Genomic DNA, 26,816 nt, shown 5'->3' on the forward strand with positions numbered 1-26,816 from the left:
TAAATACTGACTAAACTGGATCCATTGGAACACAGGTTCTTGTTTCCATTTCCTGAAAAGTAACCGTTTTGGACCTACGAGGTTCTCCTCTTTGCCCAACAGCGACAATATATAATTCAACAAATAAACCAAATTGAAATTGAATAACTTTTGAAAAAAATAAAATCGTTGAGTTCAGACTAGCAGTACATCAGCACAACTAAGTTGGTTGGGATTTGTGCTGGTATAATGATCCATTCCTTAAAAATAAATTGTTTTGATACTTTAGAGTTGGTTTCTTAACACAGTATGTTTCATGTTTTGTAAATTGCTATCAGGATGCCTAAATACATACATAGTCCAACACTGATAAATGGAGATGATTCCTTTTTATATTGTAGTTGAGGGAATGGATTTGGAATGCAACACAATTTCTAAAATTAACATCTAGCATCACTTAACCTGGCACACAACAGAAAGTTTTGCTTGTGCAGCTTGTTTTAAATGTATGAGAATGCAATATCTGTCCATAAATTGCAACTACAGGCAAATAAGTGTGATTTAGAATAAAATGTTATCAAAATAGTTCTAATAATTGTTTATTTTAATAATAACGCCAATTGACTATTGTTCTGTTTGGATATGGGACAATGAGGCTTTCAAATGTTTGAGCAAGTTAAGAGATGTTACAACGTTAAGCTCAGTAGATTAATAGTCAATCAGTAATAGATCAGTATGTACAGATAACGGAACAGTTAATACAATAGATTAGATGGTTTTCTTTCCATGGCTATTGTTATGAATAAAGTTGGTCTAAACTTTGTTTAGGCCTCAAGAAGTAACCACAGGAAGAGAATATTACCACTGTGAGAATAAACCTTTCACATGCCGTCCACGCAGTGGCACAATCAATGAAAACAAAATAGGTTATAATTAAACTGCTTTTAATCAAGACTGTTTTCTAAAAAAACATTTTCTCCCATTAAGTGTGGGCTATAATGGACCCATCAGCCCTATGACTTTTAAGGGCTAATTCAATATGTAAGTCCACAGCAACATACATTTTATGAGCCAAGGTAATAAAGCTACTCATTCAAGTGTGTCATTATGAAAGACTGGATAGAGACTAAACACCCCGAGTGAATTGTATCTAGGCAACAAACCAGGCAGAAAGGGAGAGACAAGCCCTCAGCTTAATGTATGAGTCGTAGTAGTAGAGTCATTTCAAACCTTGGATGTAGAATCCTTGGGTTCGTTGCTATTGTCCTGTAGGAATGAATGGAGATGACAGATGAGCTGGGAGGGGGGTGGGGGAGGTTGTCAGACAGCAGTAGAGTTTGAAGGAAGGAGGGTAGTGGGGGGAGGGGTGGGGGTGGGGGTCTGGCCGGGCCGACAGCATACTTCTCCCTTGATCGCTGACCTTCAAGAACTAAGGCTTTGACAAGGTTATCACATAGAGGAGAATTAATAAGGCTCAACATCTGGAATGTCAATATTTAAAATGGACAAAAAAAAAGAAGAAAAGAAAACCCTGAGTGAATGCAATAAATAAATAAATAAGAGTCTCAGTACTAAAAAAGTGTCTGGAATTTGATCACATTATTAAACCCTGGCCTACAGTGCAGCTGGGTAAGTAACTATGCCTAAAGTGCAAGTGCTGTAGTGTAAATAACAAGCGTGTTTGTGTGTGCATGTGTGCCTGTTTGAGACAAAATTCACTGAAATCTTGTGTGCTTTGAGCTGCATCCCTACATAGGAAATTGTCGCTGTCACTTACAGTTCTGGAATGGATAAGACTCAGGGGGAGCCTATTTCTCTGGTGGAAGAGTAAAATTAAGACCTATCACAAGCTTGCAGTGGTTTGGGGCAATGCTCCAGTCGATTCCAAAGGCTTCGCCCACACCTTCCCTCCCTCTCTCTCTCTTTGTAGGGGGTAGGCGTGCTTTTTTTTTCTTGGCAATATTTTGGCCCATTCAAAACAGCGACATTGGCTTTCTCCGTCTCCGCCCGACCTCAGGTGCTGGTGGCTTTGATTCCCGCTGTGTGTGTGTTGGGAGGTAGTAGTGACGGACGCTGGCGGCTGGTGGTTTGGGGCGTGGCTGTTGGGCCAGCAGGAACGCCTAGGCTTCTTGACTTCCCGTCTTGACTTGAAGTGCAGGCTGCATGCAGACCCTTTGATCGGAGGGCTGGGCTGGAGGGTAGATGATGCGGCTTCCGCAGAAAAGTGCCTCTGTACCACGAAGAGGCTCGCTGGAGACACCCTCTCGCTGGATCCCGGCACGATGAGGGACGAGCAATGTGTGACAGCATTTTGACCGGGGAATCTTCAGCTCGCCAAAGAGTATGAGCAGGGGGAGAAAAAAAAATCTCAACTTGGCCTTCATTTTAATTCTTAAAATACAGCTCTTTGAGGGGTAAAAAGAACATTTTCAGCTTGCCAGTGGAAAGGTGGGGGGACATCTGATTTGGCCAATATGTTTCAGGCAAGCATTTCTTTCTCCAAAAAAAAAAAAAAAACGGCACCGGGAACGTAGAAATGCGTGAAAAAATCTTCTCAAGGCACTACAACTGCTTTCCTTAATATGAAAATATATAAATATCTCAATATAAAAATAATATTTACATTATTCTCTTGGCTAAGTCCTCCATTTCTCTCCCAATTCAGGAAAATAATATACTAGTGTTCATGGAATGCTTTCCAACTCCCATGGTTTTGGATGGGAAATTCCAGATGCCACGCCTGCTTGTACGAGATCTCTCCTTTGTGTTCTTGAGGGCCGATGGAATGGGCAACAGATGGGAACGCTCCGGTAGATAGAGAAGAAACACGGCCACAGCTTTCCTCAGGCCATACTAACCTTTACAGATGAGGAGTGCGCTGGTGAAGAGTGGCTCTCGACCTTTCGCCGTTTGTGATCTGCACATAATTATGGGAAATGAAAAGTGAAAATCAATCGCAGTGGTAATTTGAGTTTTTTCAGATTGTCACAGAGGGCTGATGTTCTGTTGCATTCAAAGTTCACTTATAACCCAACCTCACAAATAGGATTTAAAGACTTTGGGCTATGTTTAATATCATGCCAAATAAAAATAAATACCATGCTCAAAATAACTGGACAAGAGGTGTAGTCTAAATCCAGGTGGTATGTAAGTACAATATACACAAATGTCAATACAACACCACAGTACAAGTCCATTAAATGTGAATCTTACCCCTCTCAGACTCTGCAGACTCTGATCTGGGAACTGGTGACTTGAGGGACCCAGATGCAGCGGTCCTGTCTCCCTTCTCCTTGCTCTTGGACTCCTTGACGGCGTCCCGATCTCTGGACGTCTCCTGGGACTCCCCGTTGCCGGCCTTGGCCTTGTCCTCCTTGCTGCTCTTGTCGTCGGCCTTCAGCTTGTCTCGGTCGGCCTTGGGCGTCTTCTCCTTACCCTCGCGTGCAACTCGCTCCTCCTTTCCGCCTCTCTCCTCCCTCTGTTTCTCCCGTCGGGTCTCCCCCTTTGCCTCTGGAGTGCTGCCTGGTGTCTTCTCCTTCTTGTCTTTCTTCTCCTTCCCACTCTTCTCTTTGTCGTCCCTCTCTTTGACAGGCTTGGTGCTGAAAGGGAAACAGAGGATTATTTTTAGTTTCGTTTGGGATTTTTGAACCCCTGCAGTTCAACATATGACCAAAAACCTTACTAAATGTGACATCAATTCTGATTGTTCCTTAAGACTTTATTAAGAATTTCTTTAAAACTAATAGCTCATATAACTAGTTTAACTGTGTTGAGGTCTTGTGCTGCTGTAGAGATAAACAGTCACAATTACTATTCAAATAGTCACAAGTTTGATGATTGTATTGGACTATTGTTATATTACATTATATATTATATTATATTATATTATATTATATTATATTATATTACATACTGTATCTATTACACGGATGGTTAAGTGCCTCCCTCATTTCCATTACAAACCTACCTGTTAAGAGCACCATTGCCATTGCTGGTGGTTACTTTGGCTGCTGTGCTGTTGGCTTTGTTCAAAGGTTTCGCCGTCCCCTGAGATTTATCCTTGCCCCGATCTGTGGAAACACAAAAGCAGAGCTGGGATGAGCACAAAACACAATCATGTAACATCAAATGTTACCATGCTTTATTACATTTCTACCATACCAACTGTCAAACAGGAGACAGATGGCGACCAGAGAGAACATCATCCCCAGGGGAAAAACACAGGAAATCTAACAAGGACATACTGTCTCTCCTCTAACTCACCGCCCTCCTCAGAAGTCCCCTCATCCGTCTTGCTGGTGTTGGTGGTGGGTTTGCCGGTGCTGCCAGGGCCGTTCTGTTGGCTGGCAGGGGTGGCGCTGCGCACTGGCTGCTCCTTATGATGAAACTCGTTCTCAGGGACCATGTGCACCTTCCGGCTTTTCAACTGACCTGAATAACTACAAGACGCATAAACAGTTTAAACGAGGCACAGGCCAGGAGATCAGAAGAACTTTACACATGTGGAAGCGCACGTCATTTCTCATACAGAAGGAAATATTTTGTGAGTGCATGGTGTCAACACACATGCACGCACACTATAGTGGTCAAGTAGCTTTCTTCGTAACAGAAATCATAAAGCTGGATCTATCTCAGACATTTTAACGGTTTAATCAGGGAAAACAGTTATTTCGTCCATAACAAAACACATGCTCTCTCCCACATATCCCACCACAAACACATCCAAGCATGCACGCACAGACAAAAACTATCGCAACCTGAAATGAGTTTGACACCCCTCCCCTGCTTCCAGCTTAATCCACAGACTACCTCGATAGAAAAGGGAAAACCTCTTTGAATGCGCACAAGCTTTATGTATAATGTTTCAATCTCTGGAACTTCAAAGCATACTTATTTACACGCACATCGACGGTGGGTGCTGGGCCAATAAAACTAATATGAAAGGATCTCACAGGATCTGCATCAAGTCAGTATATGTCATACTGAGCTGATGAAGATCCTGTGAGATCGAAACGTTGTCACAATAATAAAGTAAATCCTTTGCCTGGAAATTGGTGTGCGGGTTCTACCTCCTTTCAATCTCTGGAACTATCATACTGAAAGAATAACTATCTTGATTTATACATAAAAATCTTAAATTTGAAATGCAATAGCCACTTATAGCATCGTTCACTAAGCAAGTGTAGAAAAGGGGTCACAGTTCATCCAATGAAGCAGCTACACACACACACACATATATATATAGTTAACATTTTCCTGACTACCCGCTTTCGCTTGAAATAGCACACGAAACATGAACATTGTGTGTGTTGCATATGAACAGTGTGGCTCCACTGAGAGCTGCAGTGCACACAATGCCGTGTGTCGGGCAGTGTTACCCCATGGCCAAGGCATAGAGGTCGGGCCTCTTCTCCTTCTCCTCTAAACAGATCTTGTGGACGCGGCACTCCAGCGCCTGGCCGAGATTCAGCACCTTGGGGTAACAGGGCAGGATCTTGGTGAGAACAATAAGGATGTTTCGGATGTGGGTGTACTCCCCGGTCTCAAGGCAGTGGACTGAAGCCTGGTTGACAGAACAACATGGAAGATGGGGGAGGGTTAGTTGCCAAATACACACCTTCCATGACCTCTGTAGTAGGGCTGGGCAATTAAAAGAAAATATATCAAAACAGATATTTACCAATAACAGACTTAATCTTGGTCATGTAGATTAATCAAATAATCAAGAATCTTTAAAAAAAAGTTATTTTCTTATCTATATATACATTTCTAAACCCAAAACCCCCCAAAAAAACCTGCCACTGTGTGGGACTAAACACAAAAACAACATATCAATGTCACTAACAAGACACGCCACAACGTGCAGAATTACTACGCGCAGTCTGTAGGCCACTTCATACTGCTTAGCACACATCTGCCCCCTCGCAGCATAATTAATTGCGGCCAACACAAACTCACAACATTACAGTCGGCCATGTTGTTCCTTAGCGTCATCGCCGACCACCGCCCAACGAGACCCAAGTGAGGTCAGACAACACACTCCATATTTGGGCATAGCTCCATTGGGAACATCTCCTATTATGGCTTTATATAACCGCCCAACGAGACCCAAGTGAGGTCAGACAACACACTCCATATTTGGGCATAGCTCCATTGGGAACATCTCCTATTATGGCTTTATATATTATAGAGACCAACAAACACAAAGCACCGCGCAGCGGCTAGGGGGGAGGGGCGCGCAGCGCCCCGACCCTCTAGTTTCTTATATATATCAATGAATTGACAGGAAAGTCTAATTGATTTAGTTAATGAATTGAAAACATAGAACCACAATGGAAACAAGTCCCCAGGACTTTTTTCTTTTAGCCTTAATGTCTGACTGTCCCACGTGCTTTTCTACATTTCTGACAAATAAAGTATTCAATCAATCATCAATCAACTAAATCGATTAGTCTAATTAACAAAAAAACGAAAATAGCCATTAAACATAATCGAGGCAAAAGTTTGAAATAATCGTGATTTGAAGTCATATGGCCTAGTTCCTACTGTACACTGTAGGCTACAATTTGGAAATTGGCAATTAAGACATTTTAACATAGGGATGTAAGGTGCAGTAGTGGTGACTCACTTTAGTCAGCATGTAGTGCCACTTGTGTACCACGTGCCTGAAGTTCTCGTAGTCCAACTGGTCAGCCTTGTTCCCTCCGTCAAAGCCTGTGGCTCTGAAGATGGTCATGAATCCGGGGTAATTGCCACACTCCTTCCATAAGGAAAACAAACGCAAAGTGAGACTTCAATTCAGGAGAAGCAAGAGGATAGTCTCTATTGGAGTATGGAGGCGTGAGGTTCACCTTCTCGTAGATGGCGCGGTCGCTGTGCCAGCGAGTCACGGTCTCTAGCATGCAGCAGAGGAAGCGTCCGTAACGGCGAGACTCGTTCTCCGTGCAGCTGGCAACTGTGTAAATGATTGCAGAAAAAACCTGCAGGGGTAGACAATGTACAGAAGTCAAACTTGATTGACAATATGTGAAGCAGCTTTTAGACACATGGTACTCATAACAAAAATAAAATACAGTACACTCAAATAATCATTATAACATGGTATAAACATTCATATAATTAAGCAGAAAATGTTTAAACACTGATAGCTGATTGTTATTTATTTCTCCCGTCTTTAACCTTACAGTACTTCATTCAAAATGTTGATTTTAATACAATTATCATTAGTCAAATTCTTACCCTGTCGTAGCATAGGAGGGTGCAGAAATTGGGTGTCTTCTGTTGGTGCACAAGCTCCACAAAGCGTGCACAGTACACAGCGTCAATGGCAGAGAAGATGCAACGAGGGAAGATGCAGAGCTGCAGGAACTTGGTGATGGTCTCGTTTTTTGTGGATTCTGTCAATGAGCAAAGGTTTAAAAATGGCTCCACAACAGACATACAGGAATCCAGGCTGCCAGGTAGCCAATAGCCATACATGAAATCCATTGATGAATAGCAGACATGGATTCTGCATGTACTTACTAGCCATCAGCCAGTTGTCTTTCTCCAGTTTGAGGCGGTGCAGGACCCTCTGGACATGCTCCAGTTGCTTCTTCTCCTCCTCTTGCAGCTTGTCCTGCAGGGCAGTGCAACGCTCCTTCTCTTTCTTTTTCTTATTTAGTTGCTGCAGGGGGAGAGGAAACCACAGCACAATGAAGTACCTTTCATGCATAGAACGCAGCCAATTAGTTTTAGAATACACAGTATTTGCAAAATATAAAACTAAAGGGACATACAGCTTTTACAGCAGCGCACGTGCGTTTCTTAGCATCATTAACATTACTCACGATCTCCGGATTGTCTTCGATGGCCTTGATCTGCACCTTGAGCTTGTTGACCTCACGCTCATAAGCGGTGTGGGGCACGGCCAGGTCATACATGGTCAGGGACCAGAAGGTGGCATAGAACTGGGGCCGGAGGTCATCCCAGACCTTGGGAGGGTGGAGGGACACAACGGCCTCGTGCACGGGCGCCATCACTTGTTCACATGCTGCCATGTACTTGTGAACCTTCTGCTGCTGCCTGTTGCCTTTCTCTGCTTTCTTCAACTCATCATACTTCGACTGAGTGGACAGAGAAACTTAGTAACCACATATCCTTTAGCATTTCAAAGCCACTCCACGATAAAAAAAAATCTATCATCGCTGTCGGGCACAAACCCTGTATCTCCAGATTTCTTTTTTTTTTTTATAATAATAATTAGATTGGAAAGTATTAAAAAGAGTTTGTGACTACATAACTACATTGAATCCGTTAGCACACAAGTTCTATTTTCCATTTTCTGAAAATTAACAGTTTTGAACATACATTTCCACTTTTCCAAAAAACTATATAAACAATTGTAAAACAGAGCCAATACCACAGAACAATATCCCAGCTGACAGTGGTAGTCAACTCACCAGAATCTGATGGGCATACATGGGCCGAGACAGGAAGAAGGCAGCATCGTGCGGAGTGTGGAACTGGTTACACAAAACGTCAATGCTGGGAACTCGTTTGATGTAGTCCTCTGTGCTCAAGTTGGATGCCAGGAACCCACCAAACTGCACTAGTGTGTCATGACACTGTCACAGAATGACAGAAGAAAATTAGGGACTGTATCGTTCTTCCACAGAGCCTTGATAACATGCTATTAAAGGGGAATGCCACTCAACATTAACCTATGTCATTACTATACCTATAGAGCTGGTGAAAATAAGAAAAAGGACCCCCGCCCTTCTGTGTTGCCTAGAACCGAAGAATGCATTTTTGGGGTCATGTGATCAGTGACGTACGATCAATGTCACGCCGTTTCTGCTGGAAGTGAGATTCCCCATTCTAGTCTATGAGGCACTGGCAGCCTAGAGGGCAGAATGTATGTCAACATAAAATACATCAAAAATGTATTCTCCGGTTCTAGGCAAAACAGAAGTGGGAGAGAAATTGTTGCCACAGCCCGTTCGAGGCAGATCCAGGTGTAGAATGTTGGAACCTTAGGCTCCATCAATGTACACAAAATGCTTCAGTGGCTTGAGCGATGGAGTGAGCCGTGGTGTTGCTAGGCAGATAACTGATTACTGATTACTTAATTTGGAATATGCTGCAGCATTACAATTGACTGCAATGACAGCAAGTTGTTTCAAACTTTACTAATGAATAAGATACTAGTAACAGGGGAAGATGATGAATACATCAGGTCACTGGTTCTTAAGGTGGGGCCCGGGGTCCTTCAGGGGGTTCCCCATCAAAATGACTGATAGTTAGGAACCAAATGGACTAACACAGGCCTATAACTATCGGAGTGTACTCATAGAAACCAAATGGACCCGTAATGATCCATTTAGTTTGGTTCCTATTCGTATCAGTCAACTTGAACGCTATTGATTCCATTTTGTACACTCACATTTTACAGTGCAAATTGGGGTCCCCAGAGATAACATAAATCTTATCAAATGGGAGTCCGTGGCCTTATGCATATCAAACTGAGGGTCCTTGAAATTAAAAAGGTTAAGGATCACTGCAGTAGGAGAACATGCATACCTGGTCATAAAGCTTGCCCACAAGTTTGAGGTGCTTCTCTCCTCCTTCTAAGAAAACCACCCCATTGCGTTGCTGAGCCATTAGGAGACACAGGGGCAAAGCCAGTTCGTGGTCCAACAGCACATCCTTCAGACGTTGAGATGACTTCTTGGTGTTTCTAATCTGGCCAAAGTAGCCACCCTGTGGATACAAGCCGCATAATTAATGTAATAGTCCTGAAGCCTTCGAGAGCATCATCCATACTCAAGAGGAGGATGTTTGAGGTGTAATACAGAAGTTATAAAAGAAAAAAAGAAATGAAAAAGAAAAGAAGCTTGCACATCTACTAGAAAACGTCCATGTGCAGGACATGTACAGGTCGAAATGTAAATAAACTGACTTGGAGCAAGTCACTTTCCTGTGAATTTCCTAATTATTTTGTCTGTAAAACAAGAAGTTAGCTGTACTCTGTACCTCGGCTTTAAGTTGTTCTCCTCCCGTCATTGCCTCCAACTGCTCCAACGTCATCTCATCTGTGATCTCAATGCCGGCCATTTTCTGCACTACCTCCTTCAGGATCAGCAGATCAAAGCTACGGGAGGGGAGGGGCAGAGAATGTAAGTTGTACTTTTAAACCATCAAAAAGCAAAAGAGCATGAGCATAGTAGAAAACAGCTTATCATGTCAGAATGGGTTTTCATACTGTTTTAAAGAGGCGTAGGTCAAAAATACAGGGTTTCGACAAAATCGCGTGTTCACTAGCACTCACTTCAAATATTTCCGTTTTATTATCTGGCACAGGCAGCAACAACACAACACAACACATGGACGCATTTCAGCAGGAGCCTTCCTCACTCACGCCGAAACGCGTCCGTGTGTTGTTGCTGCCAGATAATAAAATATGCCAGATAATAAAACAGAAGGATTTGTTGTGAGAGCTGGTGGTCTTGTGATTTTGTTGAATTCTTTTTGAACCGTGCATCCGGTAAAATACTTTTTTGACGAGTGCGCGCATTTATTTTGCAGTTAAAAAGGACTGTGCCACTTCCATTTCTTTTTTTGCCCTGCATCCTAGACAACTAATTTGATTAACTTGATTTCCAGGCCCTTTACATAGTCAGTCACACAGTGTGACTATTCTCATGGGAAACCCCTGAACAGTGTTTGTGCCAAATTTGGTGTGGATCGGAGCTACGCAACATCCATTCCATTGACAGGCGCACGCGTTTCAAGGGAATGGATGTTGAGTTTGTGACATCCACCCACTGTCCACCTACCGTGGACATCCACACGGTAATTTTAATATGGGAGGATTTCATTAAGCAAGACTGAAGAAGTGGTGAAGAAATGTATCGAAGTGATGAAGAAATGTATCAAATAAAATCAATAAATTATACAACAGATCAATATTGTCAAATATAGATGCGAGGGGGCCAACATCTGAAGACTGTCCAGTTATGGTCACATCTGGATAGAGTAATAATATAAAAAAACTTCTACAATGTTTTTGGTTTAACCACTCCACTTCTACTTTAACAGCTTTGGGGTGAACTGAAATGTTCTCAACCAAGCTAGGTTTCACTTGACAGGAGAATGTTACCTCTTTCCTGCTTTCAGCTGATTGGTCACGTACTGAAGAAGGCCAGCCAATTCAATTGGGTATTTTCTGAACACGGCTCCACACAGACTTGCCAGGCCTTGGTAGACAAGAGAAACGTCCACAGGTCAATAATTCATTTATTGAAGCGCATGACCTGAGACATCCTCATAGTACTGCACAGATCAAATCATGAAGCAAAACAAAGACAGCAAATAAGAGCTGTGTTGAAACGTACTCTGAAGCCAAGAAGAGATGGTAGTGTCATCGTGCTTCATTTTCTCCTTTTCTGGGTTGGCCAGGGCCTCAATGATGCAATCTGAAGACACAGTTAAGTGGAACATCCCAGCAAGACAGAGCAACCCTCCCCCTCATTGACTATACTTTTAATGAATGATATATCTGTGAAGGATACAGGCCAAGACATCATAGTTGAGAGATGTGAGGTATTTCAGGGAGTCCACAACAGGACCTATAAGGTTGTCGTACCACTGGATCTGAGACAGAATCTAGAGGGGATGCAATGATTTGTTAATGACAAATAGAGATTTAACATCATCTCACATAATGCGTAGTGTTGCAAGTATTATCTTGTGTTTTACAGTTTTACATTGTGAAAGCATAGTGGAAATAAAAACGATTCATCCTATTAAAAAAATATATGCTCGGGTTTCATCCTAGGCTTCTGTTCTTCTCTGCACTTGTATCGTATTAAATTAATACTAGTATCAGTGATGGAATAGGACATACTCCTGATAAAAATAGCAGCAATACTTACATAATCAAAAACGATGGTGGGGTTGCTATGGCTAAGCTTGCCAATTTGCCTTCCAGATGGTTTCACACTCTCTTTGGTCAATCGCCTGGCAAAAAAAGAGATACAAAGGAGTATTAAATATTGACAAATCTGTATGCATCTTGATTAGAGCCGCAATAGTTATCAAGCCAATCGATTATAAAAAAAATGAATCATGTGGATCTTGGGGATCAATACAGGAACTGCGTCGCTCCAATGCAGATCTCGGAATTGATGTGTCCAACCTGTGACGTCCGTCGTCTATGACATTATCTATGATGTATGACTTGGGGGTTCAACCCGATTGGAGCCGATAAAATTCAATATTAAAAGTTAAATATTTGTGGAGGTACTTCTGTTGCCTGCTGGCAGTGTGCACAAGAAATGCAGAGCTTATCAATCGAGTGATTTGTAAGATTAGCTCTGACATGTCATGGACACACAGCAGAGCCATGCCGTAAAATTATGGATTTTTTTAAACTCTGCTTAAGACCAAAACTGGTCGTCCATTATCAACAAAGATTTCACTGAAGCGCACATATTCTTTCACAGCTGAACTGAAATGGCTGGTGGTGAAAGAAAAAACGTTTAAGGAGGAAAGAGTCATTTTCTGAGTGTCTTACTTCATTATGTATTTGGCCCTTTCCACAGTCTGAGCTTTGACCTTGACCAACAGTGGGTGGCTGAGGTATGTCTCATTCTTCCACTGCCCATATAACCGGTATCTGTAGGAGCATAGATCGGTAGACATCAGTTAGGTGGGTTAGTTATGCAGCTATCAAAGAAATTACATTACCAGCACAAAGCTGAGAAGAGTGCTTGATTCAAATACCAACAAAAATGTCTGAACATGCACACACTTTTTTTGTTTTAATCTGTATGTGAATCTCTCACCTGTGCTGGTAGGGAAAGAGTTTGAAGAGGCCCCAGAGTTCTTCAGATATACACGCATTGCACTCCATTAGGGACATAGAAGGCAGCAGCACCTGGTCTGCAATGCTCAGGAAACAACTCAGCAATATCTCCTGCAATTCAAGTACAGCTTTTAAACAACGTTAACCTGCGTATGTGCATATCTGCTCACAAACTACAAACATCAAAGTCAGACTAATCAAAGTGTACAAGCACAGTAAACCAATCCACAACATATACATGTTTTTCCGTAATCACTTAAACCATATTTTCTCAAATATCAGAAATGATCTACAAGATTACAACGTGCTGGCAAAGTTTTGTCGACTGTTCGTCTATTATGACACGCCCAGAATAGGGTTCAGGTGGAAATGTTTTTTTTTACTTACCATTTTGTCTTTGTTATCAGATCTGGAATCACTTTGGTACTGAAAAGGCATAGACAATAAATATGTTTGTCAAGTCAAGATGATGCACAAGGAGGAGATTGGACAAAGATTCAGGCAGTGATGATGTTGTGTACCTCTTTCATGAAGCCCTTGCCCAGACGCACTATCTTGGCAAAGAGGATAGGGTCATGGGAGAGGTGGGGACCCAGGTATCCCAGCATGCTGAACGTGTCCCTCCGCAGGTCCTCAAAGCACTCTGCTGGCCGAGGGGCCCTCTTGTTCCTCAGTGGACATAGCTTACATCCCTTTGCCCCTTTGGGGACCCCAGCTCTGCAAAGTACAGACCAATGAGTAAGCGTGCACCTCTTGGGGTCTCCTTATGTCTCAGCCATTATATCCAATATGCTTTTTCTTGCTATTATGTATTATTTAATTGTGCTTCATTTAGCGAAATGTTTGGCACAGAGAGGTTATTGTAGAAAGGGCAAATTGTGTACAATCTCAGCTGTTATGTGGAAGAAGCAGGAGTGCCTGCTGTTATGTATGGTGCGTATGAAGTAAATCCATGATGGTAGTCACCTTCGGTACACTGGTTCCACTGTCAGGTGCACCAGCTGGCAGAGAGCCAGGGCAATGGCCTTGTGAGAAGTGGCATAGAATGAGGGCATCTGGTCCATGATAATCTGGGCATGGTGCCAGTCTCCAATTCTGAGCAACGCTTCCAACAAACCGAGCTTCTGGTTATCTGGTGGCTGAGGGGAGGGAGGAGAGTAGCAGCTTGGTGACTGTTAAGAAGTTTAGGAAGGATTGCAGCCAGGTAATGAAGCTCTCACTCTCAATTGATGACCTAACCACTCATAGCCTCATAGTCATTCTTTTTTTCTTAAAAAAAAAAAGTATTATCACAAATAATAGATCTATGAGTTGAGCTCACAGCTGTGAGCGCATAGATCTTTTCTTTTTTTTTTTACTTATGACATGCCCAAAGGGATGCCAGGGTCAAAGTGGCTAATTCATTTTTTTTTCCAACAACAAACCCTGCCAATTCTCCTCTTCAGGATCAGTGCTATTTTTTTGAAAGGCTGAAGTTACTTCTGAATCTTTCTTTACTTGGGTTTAACATTTTACACTTTAGTCAGAATATATAAATATTCTAAAGGACTGAATCAAAATAACACAAAACACTTTTTCTTTAGGTACAACAATTGATTGAATGATGAGAGTAAATGGATAGCCTTTAACAATTCCACCTATTTTTGCTTGACAATACTGTGAGCCCTAGAATCATTTGGCATAATAATTTATTTCATATTTTGGCAATTGTTATTTTGACATTGTGTTGGTTAAGGATAAGGGCATGGTGATGTGAATTTTCACACTTTCAGTATTCATTGTATGAAATGATGAGGTTTATAAAGATGGTACAAACAACCTACATCTCCCCTAGCCACAGTACTACCTTCATTACAAGCGTCTTATTCATGTGTGAACATAGGAAAAATTGGCTTATGTCTAAGAAAATAACTCTGGAAAAATAAAGGGAAAAAACTGATTTTAAATTTTCACTACTTTTTTTGTGCTGTTGTCCAATTAGAAACAACATGCTGCTGATTGGCTGTCAGTACCAATAGGTCATTAGAACGTGACTTCTAAATTTTGGTCGTAAGATCCTCAGTGTTCATTTATCTCTTGAGAGTGTACAAATGGAACCAAATGGACCTGTAAGGGTGGAATTAAGTTGATCCAGTATGATCGATCCCTCTATCCCTGACCTGCTATTAGATAGCACTGAAGTGTTTCAGAATGAATAGCACTATGGACCATCGCTTTTTTAGCATCGACACATTTCTATGCTGCTTCATGTTCCAAGCTCTGCTAGACCCTCTCTACTCCTTCCATCACTGTCATCCCTCTGGCCATCAGCATGTCATTGTCTGACTCACATCTCCTTGGTAAAGCTACATTTACTGTCCCAGTCTTTCTTCCATCCATACAGGCTGACATTTAAACACACCTCAGGCCTTCACAAATAACTGGAGATGTGGAACAGAAACAGAAATGATGAGATATTCATTAACATACCTTGTCGTTCTTCTCTTCTTCCTTCTCTTTCTCCTTTTCCTTGTCGTCACTCTTTTCAGACGGTAACACCACCATGATCAGCTTACGAGCGAGCTGTTTGGCCTCTGATATTTCTCGTTTGTGTTCCTCTACAATGGTGGCATCCAGTGGCATGAGCTGGAATGACAGAGGAGAAAACAAGGTTTCAGGAAAATGGAGTTAGTAATAGTGAACCTTCACTTTTGTCTGCTATGGCCAGAAGCTGACAAATCAAGAACTAAATTAATGGCAATAAATTGAGTTCTCTAAACATTATTTTCAGCTGTGAGTAACTTGCCAAAATGTCACAGGCATTGGAAATGTCCTGGAAATGTATTTATTTGTACATTTTAACTCATTTAGTGCCAATGACGTGTAACACGTTAAAACATTTTCCAACGCCCACAGTGCCAATGGCGTGTTTTTTGTTTTTTTACCTGTAGATTGGCATTCCAGGTAGATTGGAAGTGGAGCGCTTGATTTTAGGCTCGGGGCGGGGCTGCGACGCGAAAACGGCGACAACATGGAAATACCAGCCTCAGTGGCGCATTTCGATAATCATTGTACTCCCCATCCACTACCACTGGGAGTCTGGGTTTGACTCCCGCTTGGGACATTAATTTTTCAAACAACCGCGGACTACTTTTTTTCGCCGATAAAGTATAGTTTTGGACCATGACGGAGGCGCGCCGACTCAGCAGACCTTGAGGCCAAGGAGTCGCGCCCGAGCGCCTCCAGGCGCGAGTGCCCGCGACGACCGGCCGATGGTCTGCTAGTCGACTAAGCGCCGTCCGAGTTATGTACCGATAGGCACAGAATAGTAAATGATGTTGTGGGGACTGCGTTAGCCCCTCCATGGTTTCCCCCAACTGCCACTCTCTGCACTAACATAGCCCGCCAGCCCGCCCCCACCTCCTCAGGCTCGCCCCCTTGTGCTTCGCGCGCGCGTGTGTGTGATCGTCCAGGAGCGAAATATTCTGTTGGTCTTGAAAGGTTAGTAAAAAGGCTCAGAAAAGCTGGCACTGTTCTGAAAAATCACACCCTGTGTGAAGGAAGCGGTGCCTTTGGGGCGGGGCGTAACTCATTTCAGTTGGTCCCTATTGGTGGTCTGAGTCCACTTACCAAATTTGTACTTGGTAGCATGTTGCAAACTGGAATAATGGCTGTTTAAAGCCCAGCCAATGGGCAGACAGAGGGGGCGGGGCTTAAGTAATTACAGTTTGTCCCTATTGGTGGTTTTAGTCCATGCACAACATTTGTACTCCGTAGCATGCTGCGAACGTGAGTTATGGCTGTTTAAAGGCCAGCCAATGGGAAGACAGAGGGGGCGGGGCTTCAGCAATTCATGCTGGTCCCTATTGGTGGTCTAAGTCCACATACCAAATGTGGACTTGGTGGCAGGCTTCAAACTGGAGTTATGGCTGTTTTAAATCCCGTGCCCTAAACGGGCGGAGGGACAGAACATACGCGGGGGGTCCCTGGACCCCGCTTTGATAACTTCAGCAATTCATGCTCGTCCCTATTGGTGGTGTAAGTCCACATACCAAATTTGGACTTGGTGGCAGGCTTCAAACTGGAGTTATAGCCGTTTTAAATCGCGTGCCCTAAACGGGCGGACGGACAGAACATACGCGGTTGATAACTTCAGCAATTCATGCGCGTCCCTATTGGTGGTGTAAGTCCACATACCAAATTTGGACTTGGTGGCAGGCTTCAAACTGGAGTTATAGCTGTTTAAAATCCCGTGCTCTAAACGGGCGGACGGACATAACATACGCTGGGGGTCCCTGGACCCCTCTTTGCTAAGCAGTGGCACGTGTGGCCAATGAGAGGAGAGATGGCATAGGCAATCTGCAAGTGCGTGTGTGTGTGCGTGTGTTTGTATGTGTTGCTTCTTTGCCGTGCTCATCCCGTGCTGATACGGACGGACGGACGGACGGACGGACATACGGACAAAGTCAAGTGTAGAGCGGTTGGCACCGCTAAAAACCCTGGCAGTGAATGAATGAGTTGAAGTGAAAATGAATGTATATGTTCCAAAATAATCACGGCGCTAGGACCCTTTTCTCAACACTTTTTCAATAAAAATTGAAGAGTTTATAGTAGTGTCTTTCTTACATGTGCATAAAGGTCTTCCAGCTCTATCAGGTTGTGGTGAAGCAGTGCAGCAGCAATGTGGTAAAGTGATTTAGGCGTTTCCTCACTGGGCTCCTGAAGACAGATAAGAAAGTAAGTTATAAAACTGTAGGAGTTTTTAAATAAATAAAACCTATAAAATGCATATACGGTTTTCGTTTTCATTCAGTTTTTAAAACAGGTCATCCTTTGTGAGCTCAGCTCAGAACTGATGTTCTCACCTGGTAGAATTTGAACTTGAAGCCCAGGATGTGGCAAAGGGTGAGTGGCTCACACATGTAAGACTTGATAAGGGGCAAGAAGAACTCATCTTGGTCCGACCGATCCTCATAGACCTCCAGGATGATATCCAAAACACGATTAGGATCCAGGTTGAAACAACCTGCATGATGGAGGGAAGGTACAAAGGGAAGACAGATATTTCGTTAAGATTTTATTGACAACAGGGAAGAAAGCCATCACTAGGAAATGGAGCCAGGTAGATACTCCAACACAAGGACAATGGAAATAACTAATGGATGAAATATCTAATTATATAAACGGCAAGTCACTTCCGCACGCGCTGACGCCATAGCCACAGCTCTGTAATCGAGTAAACACAACGCCGACACACCACATCTCGCCAACACAGTAGCCACGCCGGACGCGACGATTTTACGGGTGGCGTAGGGCACCTCTCATTGCTCACGACACAGTTTCCACGTCGCAACATAATTAATTCTACTCACCACATTTCGGACAAAACGGAAGAGGAAACAGCTTCGTACCGTTTACCGTGCGCACCACCGAGGCTGCGCGAGAAAAAATGACGCTTCACCAATGATGTTGTAGCGCCGTGCTTCTAAATTCCACCGTTTTTTTCCCTTCGCGCCGTTCGGTGCTCCCCCAGGTTGGTGCCCTGTGCTGCGCTGCTTTTATCCGCCAGATTGGGACGCTCACGGCATATTTTGCACCATCACGGTGCGTTCATCATCGGTGACGAGTGCCTGTAACACAGCCAGCAGCGTGCTGCGTGCGAGTCGCGCGACTGTCTGTGTGTCAGGATTCGAGGCCACAATCACGTGCAGCATGCCTCCCCTCCGCCCAATGGCTGTGTATGGGGCAGACGCTTGCTTTAGCGTGATTGTGTGAGTGTGGCTTCAGGAAGTAAATTCCTGTCTCAGCGGTCCCAGCTGTTGGTACGCAAATGCGCTTCCCTTCGTCTGATGTGCCGCGCAGCATGAATTTTGACAACGCATACGCACCAGTTATGTGCACCCCTGCTAATAAATCAGTGTAATTCTTTCAACATAAAGAGGAGGAAAGTGGGTGGCAACTGGCTACTGGATCTGTGGGAAGGTGTGCATTTTCCTCTCGAACGCACGGTCTGAGTGTAATATTAATCCTCTTTATCAAAACATCCGTTTAAGAAGATGTACATTAAAGCCATAACCCTTAATAAAATAGTTTGTTTTGCTATTTTATTTAGCCTATTATTAATTATAGCAGTCTGTATGCGTGCACGCACGTGTTTGGTAAGTGTGTGGCTGTGCGCACACCCACACGCATTTGTTCAGTGCGTGTACATTGTTAGATCGGTGAGTCGTGAAGGATGGGGGTTGTGTCTATTTTGGGCGTTGAGAACCACTGGTTTAAGAAATAGATTTTTAACCGTGGAAATCAGCAGAACGACACTTCCAGAGATATTTGTTAGTGGAAGAATATAGGTTTGCTCTACATTCCAAATATAAGACCAGTGTGAATCCGTTTCAAACACTAACATTAGTGCCCCAACTGTGTTGTTGGAGAGAATGTCAATTAACGTCAATACACATGTTTAGTTTCAGGGCAAATGTAAATGCAAGGTAGTAATGAGCATCACAGCAACCCATTCTGAGGTGTTTTTTTTTTACCTGCTTGCAAGGTACTGAATTTTAGTACTAACATAATTTGGTACCCTTAAAAGTACAGCGTGCCGTACTCAATCCTATGCATCACATAACTTCTGGTCTTCAAGTGTAAACAAGTCTTCCTTTAGTTTGGTACTTCAGACACTTGCACTCTGGAGTGCCGTCATATAACTGGGTAACAGAGCAGTTGTTTCTTACCTATGAGGGATTTGATGCTCTCCAGGACAACATGGCTGGTGATGTTACCCGATAGGTCTTGACCCAGCTCAGTGATAAGCTTGGCATAGCCTTCATTCTCTTCCCTCAGCAAGTTAAACTTCTGTTGCTTGTAGCTTAAAGAAAATACAAATCATATAGATCAGCCTTATTTAATGTTTTGACATTTTGGGAAGGTATAAAAAACTATGTGATTAGTTAAACAGAAATTCCAATGATAACCTCAAACTTTGATAAGTTAAGGCCCTGACACACCAAGCTGACTGATCATATCATTCTGTGTCGCCTCACGTCCCCGGTAACAGAGACGTGAGGTGACACAAAACATTGACAAGGCGATGCAAAAATAGCAGCTGATGGCCCAACTTCTGCGCCTGCATTAGAATAAATAACTATATACTGCCAGGAGGTGGCAGTGGTGTTTATCACTGCATACCTCTATTCCAAGTTCCAAGTTAAAAAACATAATTCCATAAATTGGAATATACTATTGGTTCCATGCATTGTATGCTAAAAAAGGATAAGGTTTTGATATAAGCCCAGCATGGGTTTCTACCTAACCTGCAAATATTTATTGTCTTTTGTATTACTTTTTCTATTTCTCCTCTTCTACTGTACAAATACAAAAACATAATTGTCTTTAACTAATCAATATATTTCACTTACAAGAGTTTGGTCTTGATTTTTACAATCTTCTGGTTGAACTGATGGGCTTGCTTTATAAGTCCAAGAGACTCCAATGTTTCTGGATCCAGCCTCTCTTTCAGAATAGACTCTGGCACAAAAAACTGAGAGTTTGGGAAAAGGGGTGTGGACGGGTACAATACAGTGTATTTGGTTAAAGAGCTCTGCAGCTGACTCAATAACATATTACAGTAAATTATGATCAAATAATTCAGATAATGGCTTATGAATCCACAGTATCACACCCACGATACACTTCACAAAGTGTAGCAGTACAAACAGTAGTGGAGATGACTTAACTTCAACTATTATGTGAAAATGGGGTCTGTTTAGGTCTAAGAATAAAAATGCTTGTGCTTTTAGGCTACGGGGTAAGTGCATTACCCCATAATTAATTATTTTGGTAAAAAGATTTTTGATCAATTTCCCCTTTTGGTTTCATTTCAGTAAGAATCACTCAGTAAGAATGATGATTCAACAAATATGATTGATATCTTGTGGGTCCTGGGTTCTGGACTACTGTTGGTGTACAAGCTGGCATCTCTGCCTCATAATTTGTCCCTGTATGATTGTTGAATGTCAGCTCAAAAAGTTGAGTCTGGACAGAAACCCTTGGCAAGGGTTTGCACTTTTAATTTGAGTGCCTTAAACAAAAACCTAATGTTATCGTTTGTTTCAGATCTGTGAAAACCTTTCTGCTATTAAACAGTATTATAGCTACGCTGGAAACATGGATCTTCTTGGTGTGACAGCATGTTGCCTACATTTGGCTTGTTAGCCACTGGAATAAGACACCCTAAAACCGTACAGCTACACCAGCAACGCAAGATATATCACCATATCTAATTTGAATCCGCATTAAATCCGCCATCTAATATGAATTTCACCTTTAATGTCAGGGTATGCAACTGGGAGGGTGGTTAGCCAGTGAGATTTAGTAAACTCAAACTCCTGGATTCGGAGGTAGTGGAAAATGGGTTACGATTCTGGTTCAGGAGAAACAACCATCAATGTATGTATGGATTCAGTGTGACATAAAGCCTAAGCCTAATAAAGTGCCCAACCACAGCATGTTAAGAAATAAAAGGTTACGGTAAGCAGAACAGTTACGGTACATAAGAACATGCTATGGTGGTTAAAAATGATCTTGTATAAAATAATATACTTGGCAATTTAGTGTGAAGTATGCTATATGAAAAAAGGTTTGCCGTAATTAACACTTGGCAGCTTGTCAGTGCAGATGTGAAGGAGTTGTGTTGAATAAACCCATGGGAAATTGACCACTGACTCTTGTGGAAAAACAGTTAATCTGTATAATACAATGGCTTACAGATTGAGGGCAGTAATGTTAATGGTTACTGGCCAGTGCAATGGATAGGTTCAGAAAGTTTGGCCCTGGTAGTTGAACTTTTATGCAGCGTGCTACAGTATAGTGGAATCCCTGCTGGTCTAATAAAAATAACATATCAAGTAGAAGGGAAGTGTGGAAAAATGCAGAATAAATGGATTTTGTACTTTAACAATAAATACTTGAGGGAAACATTCTTCTCTACACTCAAGTTACCTCTCCATTTCCAGCTAACTAGATTGACTACATATTTCCATCTCTCCTGTGAAACCATATATACTCCTCCCCTTATAACTACTGACTCCAGTGTTTGCTACGTATATACTGTAGACCTATGTATTACTGTCTACAACAGACCCCCCCCCCCCCCCCACATGTTGCGGTGGCTCACAAGTCTTGGTATCTCAACACTGACAGGAGATTTCGTTCAGGTCTAAGACTACCTCTGAGAAAACACTGCGCTGCGCAGGTGCTGGCCGAATGTGAGTTTAAAACCTTGTGTATAATATTTAGTGTTTTTTGTTGAACATATGTTTATATATACACACACACACACACACACACACACACACACACACACACACACACACACACACACACACACACACGTATATATATAGATTATACAAAACAAGTGACCTTTTATGGTTATTTGTTTTTCTTACCAAACATGCTCCCACCAACTGTGTGTAATGATCACGTTTGTTTTTTTCTTCCAGTGCATTCGTTTCTATATCTGTGAAAAGAACATTACAAGACAAACGTGATCAAAATGGCATCACGTTTACTACTTACATTTATTAGTCGTAACAAACACTTTTATGAGTTACAATTATAATACCATCCTTCTGTCATTTCATTATCATAAAGCGGTGGTTCTCAACCTGTGCCAATCTATTCAGTCAGACTCAGTATAGACAGCAATTTTGTATTTTTTCTTTAAAAAAAACACATTTTTAGATCGCTTTCTTCAGGCCAGTCTAGTTCGTTGTATACTTGTCTGCCATCATTACCAAATGGATCGCCGATTTCGGCTTGACCTACATAATCATTTTGAATAAATTAAATTGATGATGTATGATTCCTGTGTGCATTCAGTACAGTGGTTTTACCCAGTCATGGTTGTCTGTCTGTAGACAGCAGCGCAGTAACTTGAAGTATAGCTTACAGTCTCTCAAGGCAAGCTGCTGTGCAAGGTTACAGGGGCCCAGCCCAGGGCCAGGCTTTTTTTTTTTAACCTTAATTTTTACATTTTAACGTTCATTTATTTTTATATTATAATATACATTCATATTTCAAATAGTTGTTGACCGCCCTACTACACACCCTGTATTGATCATTACTCCTACCAATAGACATGGTGGTGATACAGTTGAAAAACTGAGAGGAGAGGAAATCACTTGGCCGAAATTAGCCGATCTAGAGGCTTACAACGCGTCGCACCTCAATGTGTTGAGATTGTAGATCGGCTATCCCTGTTCGTCCAGGGATTCTAGGGTTAAGCAACTAATTGATAACCAGCACAGTTCCAAACCGTTGAACTAAATCCAAAATCATACCAACCTAGTATACTGAAGACATCTGCTAAAATGGATGGCATGTCATCTCTGAATTCCTGAAAAAGAAACAAAAAATACAAGTGTGCAGTAAACTGTTACTGAAACTTTTCAGTTAAGAAACTGTAGAAACTAAAAAAAACTAAAATGAAAACATCATCACCATCATAGCAAATGCAAGAGATATCTCTAATTTGCAGATAGAAGAGAGGGGGCTCTGTGTAATATTTTATAATATTTTCTATATGGTTCATTAACACCACTCTGTGCATGCCGTTCATGTTGACCCCCCCTCCTCAGGCGTGTTGACAAAATCCCTCCTGGCTCTCAACTCCTCCTCAGAATGTCAGGGTCCATGGCTTTTTTCCTACATGCCCTGCACAGCAAATACTTCTCAAATCTACTTGTCACATCTAGATTTCTACTTGCCCTGCTTTAAGGGCTTAACGTCGTGGCCAAAAAATATCACATTTGATATACAGTTTACAGTTTGATACTATACGTCACATGGTCTCTCTGACCAGTATGAAAACAGGGAGGGCCATATCACAGATTGATTGGCATTTGCAGTAGCCAATGGAACAAAGTCATCAGTGACAGTATTAGCTCTGCTGAGTAACCTCAACATAATTGTGTTCATAACATTGTTCATGTGAAGCAGTTTGTTTATGCTTATTTATTAAAAATAATCGCTTTTGTCTTTTTGCGCTCTGGGTCTCCCGGCGGTGTGCCTGTGTTATGCACTGCAGTGACCCGGCGGAGCAGACACAGCAAACGGGCTGTAGGAAGAGCGCATTTGAACACAAATATGCTGTATGTGTAATATGAATCAATCATGTTGAACAACTACTGTACGTGATCTATTTATTGGCTGAAATGTATAGTTTGTTCAGAAACACGCTGCAGCAGTCCCGCACTGCTTTGATTTAACTCCTCTTCTACCCTCGTCTGTCTATCCCCAGCCAGCGAGAGGCGACTGTGTGCCCGCTCTCTGGAAGTTGAACACAAATCTTCACTTCAATTTAAACGTAAATGATTCAGTTAGCACTTGAGGTCATCATCTTCCAGGCTTGTATGACTGAGTGCAGACTGTTCTCAGGGAATGGAAACAAGCAGGGACCAACTGTTCTCACCAAGCGGGCCGCTTGTACCAAGTGTTCCGCGGAAAAAAGGGTCCGACTATGATGTTGTGGTACCTACTACTCTGCCGAGCTATGTGCCCACTGTCTGGCCAGAGGGGCTCGCATTCACCCTTGGAGACCCAGAGCGCGAAATGACAATAGCAATTTTGACCATTTCAATAAATAAGCGTAATAGACAAACTTCTTTACATAAACCATGTTGGTGTATCTAACAGATTTGAAAGGGAACAGATTTACAAATAAAATACATTTTCATGTAAGCTATTTCCTGGTTTTGTGGTGCGAGTGAGGGGGGAGCGACAGACGGGAAGGCAGGGAGAGAATTTATTTAGACCACGAATGCGCACCAGTTACTGTGCATATCGCTCCATATACTTGAGTGACAACTTGAGGGACACTTTTTTACAAATTTAACAACAAAAGAGAAAAATCATACCATCATGTCGCCAAGGACACTAGCAGCAAGATCCAACTTCAAGTTCCCCAGTACCGCTTGCCAGCAGAGTTCATACAAGGCTGATTGTATATCTAGGATTTGTGTAGAAAAAGGCAAAAGGCGGCAATTTTAAGGCAAAAGCAACTTCTGCTTAAACTGAACAGGTGAATTCAAAGAAACATTCATTTCATTTGTTCCATTTCCACACTCAAAGTTATGGGTTTCAAAAGGATTACAGGACTACAAAAATCTCAAAATATGAGCTAATAATGAAATAAAATGTAATCACAATTCCTTGTATAGAAGCTTGTTCATAATTACCACAAATGTTATTTCTTAACTAGATTATGTTAATCCAAACAAAACATTCTACATTATGTATAAGAAATTGTGGTGTGGAAATGGAGAAGATATTTTAGGCTTACCTTGAATTGTACTGGCATGATTTGTTTTCTCTGTGAGAACCTTGCACAGCTGGACACTATGGGCAAGATAGAACAATCAATGTGTCATGACAATGATACAGATTAGCAGTATTCATTACAACAAGAACTTCCGATGGAATCCCTCTCATAATCAAGTGTGGGCCTGACCTACAATGTAGTCTGTAGAACCCAACCGAACAATGTCAACATTTTGAAGCACAAAACATAAAGTCAGCAACTCAGCATTGTAGCTAACAAGATCATAAGGAATAACAGAAAGAATGTACAGCTGTACAGCATCATGTCGACAGTACCAAACTGCTCAATAGTAGTTTGATGAGGTGTGTTAGAATATCTAACCTGTCCAGAAAATGTAGCCAAAAAAAAGCAAAGCAGAACACCTCAAGGTGACATTATCAATGAAACGGTGGTGACGACCACACAGATGGAAGTACAACTAAATGCAGATTGATTGACAAACAAAACAGTACCATGTGAAGAAAAACTGGTTTTCATTGCATTACCTTAAGGTAACATTAACAAATCATTCTGCTAACATGGGCAATTAAATTGATGTTCTTTCCTGCTTTGCAGAGTATGACAGTGAATTAATTTTCCAATTTTTTTTCAAGATGAACGATGCAATCTTCTGAACTTTTAAGTAATTAACCCATTTAGACCTGAGGCCGATTCTAAAAACGCCTTCTAAATCCTGTCATGGCTGCAGTATTGCGCAGAATTCACACCAGCAGCATTGTTTTGCAGACACATTCTTAGAATGCAGCGAGTTTCCATGCAAAGTCTATGAGAGGAGCAACCACCCACTGTGTCGGAGGACGAGCCAGCAAAAAACGAAACATCAAAGTTGGAAAAACTTCAACTGCACAGAGCAACAAACCAATCAGAAGCACACTGTGCTCTTAAGTAGGCGTGGAGTAGTAGGCATATACTACTACACTCCACACCACAGAAAGAGAGTACTGTACGGAAGCAGCAAATACTGATAACAATAGGTGTGGGTATGAAATTAACAGGACCTACTACATCTACAAGGCTCTTTCCTAAAATGTATATACTGTATCAGGGGTCTTCAACAGGGGGTTCGGGACCCCCAGGGGGTCCTCAGAGTTACTACAGCGGGGCCGCAAAATCTTTCTGTGACAGGATTTCTTTACATTAATCACTTGAACCCAACATCCCTACTCTAGAGGAACATTAGCCGAAAATAGCCGCTCTACAAGCTCACAACGCAGATCGGCTATTTTTGGCAAAGAGGTTTGGTGTAGAGGGAAAAAGAAGCGAACCAAGTACAGACCGAAATGTCAAGTTTTTAGAGTTTAAGTGGTTAAATGTCTGAAATAAACACAGATATGAAACAAGTCTATGAAGCCATCAATGAAATCTATGAAAAAGTTGAATCTGCAACACAATTTTTATACAATATATAGTGGGGGTCCCTGCTTCATCTCTATCTCAGCCAAGGGGTCCATGGCCTGGAAAACGTTGAAGACCCCTGCTGTATATCGTTTACAAACAGGCTGCCAGGTACGAGCATCGAGTGTCTCTTCTCCTTTCTGTGAGGTACTCAGCTGGGAGCACCTGCTGGCTTTGATCCGCTTGGACCACCGGACTGGGGCTCTCGCTGGCCATGGTATAGGCACATACCTAACA

The 26,816-nt window shown here is 42.2% G+C and overlaps 1 protein-coding gene across 3 annotated transcripts in view; it reads right to left on the reverse strand.

The window, feature by feature from the left end:
- thoc2 (THO complex 2) overlaps positions 1-26,816 on the reverse strand; it is a 31,994-nt gene that overhangs the window by 3,092 nt on the left and 2,086 nt on the right. Inside the window, exons 2-33 of one of the 3 annotated variants that reach the window (XR_014601908.1) lie at positions 25,146-25,201; positions 24,721-24,812; positions 23,150-23,201; positions 22,252-22,322; positions 20,221-20,342; positions 19,537-19,670; positions 17,671-17,831; positions 17,432-17,524; positions 15,296-15,451; positions 13,793-13,965; positions 13,348-13,543; positions 13,214-13,252; positions 12,807-12,937; positions 12,536-12,637; positions 11,895-11,979; positions 11,532-11,625; positions 11,355-11,435; positions 11,120-11,216; positions 9,994-10,111; positions 9,541-9,720; positions 8,421-8,585; positions 7,809-8,084; positions 7,504-7,645; positions 7,219-7,376; positions 6,831-6,959; positions 6,608-6,739; positions 5,358-5,542; positions 4,243-4,418; positions 3,947-4,049; positions 3,193-3,578; positions 1,757-2,896; positions 1,210-1,245 (exon numbers count right to left, since the gene is read on the reverse strand). Coding sequence is in view for 1 of the 3 variants with exons in the window: in XM_084073658.1 (XP_083929784.1) it covers positions 1,210-1,245; positions 2,838-2,896; positions 3,193-3,578; positions 3,947-4,049; positions 4,243-4,418; positions 5,358-5,542; positions 6,608-6,739; positions 6,831-6,959; positions 7,219-7,376; positions 7,504-7,645; positions 7,809-8,084; positions 8,421-8,585; positions 9,541-9,720; positions 9,994-10,111; positions 11,120-11,216; positions 11,355-11,435; positions 11,532-11,625; positions 11,895-11,979; positions 12,536-12,637; positions 12,807-12,937; positions 13,214-13,252; positions 13,348-13,543; positions 13,793-13,965; positions 15,296-15,451; positions 17,432-17,524; positions 17,671-17,831; positions 19,537-19,670; positions 20,221-20,342; positions 22,252-22,322; positions 23,150-23,201; positions 24,721-24,812; positions 25,146-25,201 (4,180 nt within the window). In the remaining 2 variants the exon portion in view is untranslated. Of the gene's footprint in view, positions 1-1,209; positions 1,246-1,358; positions 1,415-1,756; positions 2,897-3,192; positions 3,579-3,946; positions 4,050-4,242; positions 4,419-5,357; positions 5,543-6,607; positions 6,740-6,830; positions 6,960-7,218; positions 7,377-7,503; positions 7,646-7,808; positions 8,085-8,420; positions 8,586-9,540; positions 9,721-9,993; positions 10,112-11,119; positions 11,217-11,354; positions 11,436-11,531; positions 11,626-11,894; positions 11,980-12,535; positions 12,638-12,806; positions 12,938-13,213; positions 13,253-13,347; positions 13,544-13,792; positions 13,966-15,295; positions 15,452-17,431; positions 17,525-17,670; positions 17,832-19,536; positions 19,671-20,220; positions 20,343-22,251; positions 22,323-23,149; positions 23,202-24,720; positions 24,813-25,145; positions 25,202-26,816 lie in introns of those variants that run through there. The other 2 variants (XM_084073658.1, XR_014601909.1) reach the window with 2 other exon arrangements.

The sequence above is a fragment of the Gymnoscopelus microlampas genome, assembly GCF_963454915.1.
Source record: "Gymnoscopelus microlampas genome assembly, chromosome: 12".
NCBI lineage: Eukaryota > Metazoa > Chordata > Actinopteri > Myctophiformes > Myctophidae > Gymnoscopelus > Gymnoscopelus microlampas.